Raw genomic sequence first — 8987 nt, 5'->3', positions numbered from 1 at the left:
ATTGCTGCATTTCCTTTGGTTTTCTTCTAGTTTGTCTTTTGTGAAAGAAAGGTCTGGAGGTGTCATACTACATGTATGTACTTATTTTATAGGGGGCAGATGAGCTCATATGATTGTCCCTAATTGATAACGTACTCCAACAAACCCATTCATGTATGATAATGTATTCCCTCTAATCTCACCCTGCTTTTATGTGCAGTGCACACTGCGTCCACAGCGACCATTCATGCACACTGTACACTACATGTCTACACTCCATTATGTCACTGTTCATTTCACTACAGTTTCTGGTGTTGCTTCTCACTGTCATTTTGTTCTGTTTTTTCTACGAGGTGGGAGAGTGATGAATAAATTTCTGTTTTTTTTCTATCCCACCTTACACCCCCACACTATTCACCATCTTAACCCATTAATTCAGTGGCCCATTGTGTACAGTCCTGACAAGTTATGAAACATCATTTTTATCCATCACAATGGCTCTCTCAATTTGTCTCTCCCTCACTCACTCACTCTCGCTCCCACTCCTGACGGTCTCCAAAAAATGTCCCATTTTCAGAAAGTTTGATGTCGATCAGAGCTTTGGGTTTCTCAGCCACTGCTGTGCTTGCCGTTTGTACCCATCCATTTATCCTTCAAATGAAACACTGAAGGTGAACACAATCATTGCAAATGTGTGTTTTTCTGGATGGTTAAATAAGGGCATTATATAAAAGACACTCCAAATTGTGTGTGTCTGCACTCCACCATATGCTCTGTTGTTGGCATATGTTGGTTTTACTGGCTCTGCATCACATCGGTTATAGATACAAGCTAAACGTGCAGGCCTACTGACAGGGCATGGGTATTTATGCTTTACAGATCAGGATTTTCCACCAGTAGTCTCACTGACTGGTTTGTAGTCAGACAATCTGTCCAACATGCCCAGATTTTATTAATTCATTGCCTCTAAAAATCACACTCGTTCAAAGATATAACACTGTGAAACAGCAGTGTGGATACCTGAGCAGTGCAGAATGTGTGTGTGTGTGTGTGGTCACACACCCCCTTGAGGTCAGCGGACACAAAAACGTACACATCACACACACACATGGATACAAATATCTATACACAGAATTGACAACTAAGTGTTCTGGTGCAATATGCTGCAACAAGTGCAATTTGGTGCAGGTCACAGAGCAGCAGCCCTCGAGCCCTCAGTGTGGAACTATTAGTGTGTGCAGGAAGTGCCGGGTGCATCAGCAGGTCACCGCACTCTATCCTTTTCACCATGCCAGAGAAAGCAGAAAGCACAGCTTGTACCTAGAGTAGTAATTCACTTTGTTCATTATTATTTAATTGTGAATGAGAATAGTTCCCATTTAACTTTTCTGGCTGGAACACTAGGAAGCCATTACGAGCTAAGATATTGTTTATCGTCCAAAATACATTTTGTTCCCAACATTATTTGCGGGCCACTGAATGAAGTAGTCACAGCAATGTTACATTCTGTCAGAAAGATTTCCTCGACTCCCCGGGGAAGTGATGCTGCCCTTTTTAAATGGAGCAACAAGGTCCCGCTAGACTTTGACTACTATCCAAAGGAAGATTTCTATCAGTATTCTTTCAGTGTTTTTTCACCCTTCTAAGCCCTAATTCAAGTTATAAAGGTCATACACAGCATATGGCTGTCACGTTATTAGTCATCTAAATGCATTGTGGGGTCTACAGGGAATGTTCATAATATATGAAGGGGAGAGCTCATAATATGATAAAAGATAAAGATAAATGGAATAAAAGATGGACAAGCTGTTTGGATAACAGCATTTTGTGATACTAACAACAATTCATCTTGTTTGTTTCTGATTGATTAATGAAATACTGCTACCCTAACTTTTGAAAACATGGCCACCCATTTATCAACAGGTTTATCTTGTATCCCTGAAGAACATTTCCACAAAAATACATTCATCAAATTAGCACAGAAAATGACGATAATTTGGTAAAGTTATATGAAGCCATCTCGCGTGACGCTACAGACTGATGCCATTCTTTAAGAATTAATTTATGCATTAGAAGTTCAGTGTTCAATGTCTCACAGGAAGAATGTTGCTCATCTCTGAAAAACATTGTGAGGAGCTTTGTATAAGTTCTCCTCTGAGACATTAACCACAAACAAGCACAGGGGGCAAAGCAAGGCTGCCATCTGAAGGACAGCTGATATCAAGCAATCAATTTATCACATTTAGCAATTTTCTAATATATCATTTTTATTATTATTTTATGGAAGTTAGTGGCTCACCTTGGAAAGAAGATAAACCAGATGAGGGGAGGCGGAGATGATTTCCAGATTGCATTGTCTCTTGAGTATGTATTGACCAACAGATGGAGCTATAAGAAACAGACATGCACATCATAGATACAAAACGGCAGGTGTGTGTACGGTTCGTCTCTTTGTGTTGTGCCTGCAAGAATCTATTTGTATTCATTTTCTCATGAAGACATTGTACTAAATTAAACTTTGAGTTAATTACAAAAAATACAGTTCAAATAATAAAATTAATTAAAATTTAATTTAATTTAATTCATTTAATTTTCAACCTGCACATGTTTAGAATGAATTCATAAAAAACAAGTTTATTCAATAAAGCATTCATCTTTCAGTCTAGCTTGTGTTTGTGTGTTCCCTTGGTATCTTTCTTCATGGATGTTTTCAGATCCTCAGAGATGTAATAAAAAATCCAATGAGTCAATTGTCTGCATCCTGTTAGTTAGTCTTAGATAAAAGATAACATAATAATAATCACTGTGCAGATTTACTTCTATTGCAAGTATCTGCTTTGCACACAAAGTTGTCACCGCAAAGCTACAGCGCTACACATATGACTCTCTGTGTAGCTTCCTGTGAAGATAGGTCTTCCTGCTCTCTGTCTCTCAGTCTCTACCCCACGCTTTAACCTCAGTCGACAGTCTACGCTCTCTGTCTTGGCTGAATCCCTCTATGGAGTCAGCCCAATTGGTCGTAATGAGTTTGAGGAGCTCAGACATGGCTAGAGGTGCCCTGGGAACAGCCTTCTCTCTCCTGCTCCTTGCCTCAAGTATACAAGGTAATCCTGCACCACGTGCGCTTTTGCCATGTAATATACCAGCAACGATGGGATATTCAACATGGGTTTGAAATGTGTATTGGCTTCTAGTGTGACAAGCTGCCTCTGTATAATGCTATGATTGTATCTGCCTGCATCCCAGCGGACTGCAGTCTCTAATACCAACTTCAAAGTGTAAGTGATCTTGTCTCCTCACTTTTCTTGCTTCCAATGCTATCTGATGTGCTCGACAGGGCTCCCGGATGTTGAGGTGTTCCATTATGAAAGGATGGATGCAGTAGTGGGCCAGAACGTTACCTTGCCCTGCATTGTAAAAAACAGTCCGACTCTCACGATTGTCAGCATTGAATGGAGGAAGAACAACAAACATAAAAACTCAAAGGTGGCTCTGTACAGCCCAGATCGAGGATTCAATCTATTTTGGCCTAACGTCACCATGCAGATTGAGAAGGCGTCGATGGGCTCCCATCTTCAACTTTACGGGGTGACAACACAGGACAGCGGTATCTATATTTGTGACATTTCAAGTTTTCCTCAGGGCTCCATTTCGAGTGAAACAGTGCTCGAGATCAAAGGTAAGATGAAGGCAAGTGCATGCAAAGCCATACACTACCACAACCAGACGCTGCAGGATAGAGACGTGCAGTAACTTTCTATCTTAATGTCCAATGCATATATTTCATGTTACTCCTGATTGCATCAGAGTGCCGTTCCTCTGCCAATCTCAAAACATATTTTCTTCTGAGCAAATCTATGTAATAATTACAAGAACACATCTAAAGGCTTTGCTATCCATGTATTTTCATTCCTCTGTTTGGCCTACTTTTTGTTTTGCCTCATCACTCATTTAGTTGTCCAATGACGCAGGCACAACACACCCTAACCTTCTATTGAACCGTAACGGAACTAAAGGGGTGTTAGACAAATTACAGGCAGAAGAGGTTGTGTATGTGTATTGCATCTGACAGAATTGTTTTTGCTAATAGTCATTTTCTGTATTCATTTTACAGCAAATGTTTTAAATAAGCATTATTGTGTTGTCGATCCAAATTAATCTTACATTTTCTCTCTATTAGATGACGTTATTATAATGTGTGATGTGGATAGAGCAGTCGAGGTCCATTCTGCAGAAAATGTGACCATTAAATGCAAACTCTTCCCTGATGCAAAGTACAAATGGACCAAGGTATCGGAAAAAATCTGTTGATCAGCCCATTTCTGACCTTACATGAATTTCATTTCGTTCATCGAACGTCAAGATGATTTGATTAACTCTGACATCAAAATCTACAATACACAAAAAAAAAACTCTGTATGAAAAAGGTATTTATATACATAATCTTGTTCTGCCCTAGAACAAGACGCTGGTGTCAGAGAATGAATCTCTGGAGCTGTGGTGTGTGGCTGATGCTCATGCAGGGGTTTATACACTGAGTGTCAACACAGGAAACAAAAGTCTGCATAAAGAGTTCATCATCACGGTGCTAACAGCAACCACAAGCTTAAGGACAGGTGAGCCTCTACACTTCTTTCCTTCTTTGTATCAAACTCAATTTCAGCATTTCCTCATGGCTGGATTAACAATCTAGTAGGGTGCCCAAGAGACTGAATGACTTAATAAACTCCACTGGACCAAAAAGCTGATACTTGACTTTTGTTATTATACAGGAGCTCACTCAATTACATTTTTTGATTAGCTGAAAAGGAAAGAGAGAGATTCAAAAGGATTTTGAAGCCCTGTTATGAGGATGCACCAGTAACTGAATAAATTTGGAGCTACAAAAACTTTAAGAGTGAAACTGCAAATCAATTGAGTGGTGGGATTCAGGTGTATACCTAACCAAGCTTCACTAAAACAGTCTACAGTTTTAAATTGTAAAACAACCAAACTGCATGCTGTCTGTCCCCACTGGTGATATAGTTTGGTATTGTGCCCTCAGTTGCCTGTGCTTACGCAGGAAAAAAAATCCTCAGCTGTCTTTTTCTCTTCCTGTGTTCGTGCTTCTCATGAGAATTTGAAACTGTAACTGAAGAAAAAACACAAGCCGCATAGACGTCGGAAGTCACTTCCTGCTCTTTCTTACTATCCACTTTCAAACCACAAGAACAAACACAGCAGAGTCTCAACATTGTCTCTGAATTACGACATGGGGTGAGAGCACAATCTGTTGGACATATGGGAGTAGTACAGTCCAAATGAAGGCTTGAAAAAAATACTGAATTGAGATGCTTGAAACACGTATTAGATCACAATGCATCGCAGCATTGGGTTGCATTTAATATGCTTTTCTTAGTTACGTCTCATTGGGTATGCGAGCTGAAATTCACAATGGATCTTTCCTGGTGTAAATTTGGGGGTATGCATGGTAGAACACAAAAAGTTGAAAACAACTGATGCACAACAGATTATCTAACGTACTCATTGATTAAGAATATGTTAACACCACACTATTGAATTTGCAATTCATGCCCACACCTGTGCCCATGGTTTCACGGTCCAGGTTCTTGAGTAAGCCCCATTGATTATGCACAGAGTGGCCTCATAAATGCCAACTCTGTCCATGTTTACAACTGTGCACTGGGTATTTTAAAGTTTTTGTCGTGCATCACTTACAGTTCCTACTCCACACTCACCTTTCCAATGTGAAGCTTGTTAAAGGAATTGTTCAACATTTCGGGAAACGTGTACAAAAACCAAGATGTAACATCGCCACTTGCCATTTTACTGGAGGTTAAATGCTGGACTATTTTTTTAGCCGGTTGCAGTTGCGAGGCAACCAGCAGAGACTCCAGGAAGTTACTGCACCTGCTGAAAAAAATACTTCCAGCGCAGGATTTGACTCCTTTTACTCCTGTAAAACTGCAACCCATCGGTTTCACATCTCTGTTTGTTCGGATTAAACAAACTAGGCTTAACCTGTAGAGGTGCTCGTAGGCAGATTGTCAATAAACAGTTTTCAGGCTTTATGCTTAAGCTAAGCAGCTACATTTTAAACCTAGAGATACGAGTGGCATCGAACTCTTGGCAAGAAAGCTGTTAAGCGTATTTCCCAAATATTCCAATTACTTGACTGCCGCTAACATGTACAGTTTCCTGGCTACAGTTTGTGAATCCATGTGCAGTTTACCATGTAAAGTATTTTTTTTTGTGACATGTAAGCACTGTGGAGCTTCAAGAAAGTAGGTATTTGATGCAGTGCCAACATCAAAACATTGCAGTCTATGGTTGCTTACAGCATATTTAATCCATGTTTTGCTACTTTCAGATCTTGCGACAGTGCCACCACAGTCTAATGTAACTGAGGAGGGTTTGATCGAATCAGCAGACAGCAGCCTTACCACATCACCGACCACTGGGCTTTCAACAACTGACGCCAATGTAGCTTCGACCATGAATATGAGCACTGATGTAAAAGATGATAATCCAAACTCCAGAAATACCACAGCTGAAGAGCATATGACCCCTTTAACAAATTCTACACATGTCAGTGTCACGTTATCCCCTATCACACACACTGAACCCAATCACTTTAACAGCTCCAATGATCAGGAGATAAACCCAACATCAGTGGCCAGCAATCTATCCACAACATCCAGTTATGGTAATGAGGTTTTCAGATCAACATACGGGACGAAGAATGAGTCTATGGAAGGCAATCCTGATGCAGCCTCGACTCTGAGCACTGGAAATACAACGATAGTCATTGAGGGTGAAGGTGACACATTTGATCCAGGTTGGCAAATTTGTTATATTTCCCTCCCATGAATAAAACATTCCAAGGATAGAATCTGTGACTATTATCAACCATACTACGACCTGATAAAAGGCTTTTTAGTGATGCTCTCAGATTGTTTTGGGCACATTTATTTGCTCTGGATTCTGCGAGCAGCAGAAGTGCCGGAAAGAATACAATGAAAACCGTTTCAAAGCAGCAAATAACTACAGACAGCAGCGCTAAATGCTCGAAGGCAAGACCCTCTTAAGAAAAATAAAGATGAATTTCAGCCGCAGTTTCTTTGATTTCACCATCTGTATCTTCATCACATATGAAGGCTTTGTAGATTCCAGTTCTATCAGCCTCAGGCTAGATGCATTTTTTTTTTTAAAAAAGGTAGAAATCTTGTTAAAAAGAGTGCAACCTGCTGAGGGGGAGGATGGCGTGACACTTTTCTGCCTCTCGGCAAAAAGCTTTTGTAACTTTACGTTTAATATCAATATTTATTGGAGTCTGCAGGGTTTCACCTGAGCAAGCTGATCGATATCTTAGAAACATATCTTTTGCTGTTGCTGTCCCCTAAAATGACACTATTTCCCCTCACTGAATTTGCTTCTCAGGTGCTGGTGGTGCACAGAGTCATCTGTTGTGGTTATTCATCGTTCCAATCCTGGTATTGATAGCTGCGGCTGGCTTTCTCTGCTTCAGACGAAAAATGAGGGAGAGGTAAAACTCTTCACTATCCATGCAGCTATCCTCTACACCTGCTTGTATTTATTCAGGGTCATGCACTGGGTGAACCTCATATCTCTCATTTATACCGATAGAAACACATGATCTATTAAAAACTGCATGCTTTTTAGATACAACTAATCTTCTAGCAATGGCACGAGTCAATATTCCTGCTCTCTCTCTCTCTGCAGGATGAATCTACCGCCCTCGTTCAAACCCCCTCCACCTCCTTTCAAGTATACAGCTGCAAGACACCATGAGATTTCAACACAGCCTATCCCCACTTCAAGATGTAACTCCGTGACATAACTTAAAGATATGAAAGAAATGTTTATCAATGTATAATGTCTCATATATTTCCAATGACAGTAGATACATTGCAAGTTATTGGGGGGATATAGTGTGTGTGCTCTGTATCCTATTTTGGTTACATGCAGAATTACGAAGTGTATCATTTGCAGTTATGGTCAGTTAAAACTGCAGTTACAATACAGACAATTGTACAAATGTTGGCTTTGTGTGTAACTGGGTTGGGTTCTATGCTTTTTTGTATAAAGAGGTGTAAAATCATGTTTCTATCATTTGAAAATGAAAGCTGATTTAATTTGACTCTGGGCAGCTGTGGCTCAGAGGTATAACGGGTTGTCTTTAAGTCAGAAGATTGGCAGCATGGACACTTAACCCCACGTTGCTCCTCAAAGCTGTGCCTATACGGTTAAAGAATGGGTGTGAATGGTTATAGTTATTCCTGATAGGCAGGTGGCACCTTGCATGGTAGGCCCTGCCATCAGTGTGTGAATGGGTGAATGACATGTAGTGTTAAAGCGCTTTCAGTGGTCAGAAAACTAGAAATGTACTATACCGTAGTCTATTTACCATTTAAATTGACCTTGAGCAATTACATTGACGGTGCTTGTGTTACTTACATTCTTTTATGGTATTCTTGCAATATTATACATGTACTGCATCTTTCTAATAAAGTCCAAGCAACTATTATGCAGCAATGAATAAACATTGTATTTCCATCTAAACTCTGAACTATATGGCTGATTTACTTTCCAATTCTGTCTTTCATCTCTTATAGTTGCGAATTAGGTTTTCTTGCCCAGATGTCCAATGAGTTGCTCTTAATATTTGCCGCTGTTTAGTGCTAATGCAGCAAATTGACAGACACATTTATATCAAAGACCACTGTTGTCCACATGTACCACAGAGTGACACTGGAGACTACAAAGTGGGACCTAAACCACAAACCACATAGGCTAAATGCCATAACAGCCACTTGATGCCACCTCTTACACACACACACACACATACATACATACATACATACATACATACAGGAAGTGGGTAAATGTTAATATAGCTTTTCATATTTGAGTATTTACAGGTTTTAAAAAAAATGATTCTTGTGTGTTGATTATTTCTTTGAGACTAAAAACATAGTTTGTAGACC

General features: G+C 39.9%; 1 protein-coding gene across 1 annotated transcript; it reads left to right on the top strand.

The window, feature by feature from the left end:
* Positions 1 to 2808: 2808 nt before the first annotated feature.
* On the top strand, positions 2809 to 8852 carry LOC116397278 (T-cell surface protein tactile). Its single transcript, XM_031872546.1, has 7 exons — positions 2809 to 3083; positions 3317 to 3658; positions 4160 to 4269; positions 4439 to 4595; positions 6350 to 6817; positions 7420 to 7525; positions 7723 to 8852. The coding sequence occupies exons 1-7, from the start codon at positions 2978 to 2980 to the stop codon at positions 7838 to 7840; spliced, it is 1407 nt and encodes a 468-aa protein (XP_031728406.1). The 5' UTR covers positions 2809 to 2977; the 3' UTR covers positions 7841 to 8852.
* The last annotated feature ends 135 nt before the right edge of the window (positions 8853 to 8987 follow it).

This window comes from Anarrhichthys ocellatus, unplaced genomic scaffold (assembly GCF_004355925.1).
Source record: "Anarrhichthys ocellatus isolate YVR2014 unplaced genomic scaffold, GSC_Weel_1.0 scaffold65, whole genome shotgun sequence".
Lineage (NCBI taxonomy): Eukaryota > Metazoa > Chordata > Actinopteri > Perciformes > Anarhichadidae > Anarrhichthys > Anarrhichthys ocellatus.
Note: the sequence above shows the minus strand (reverse complement) of the source record. Positions and strands in the feature narration are given on the sequence as shown.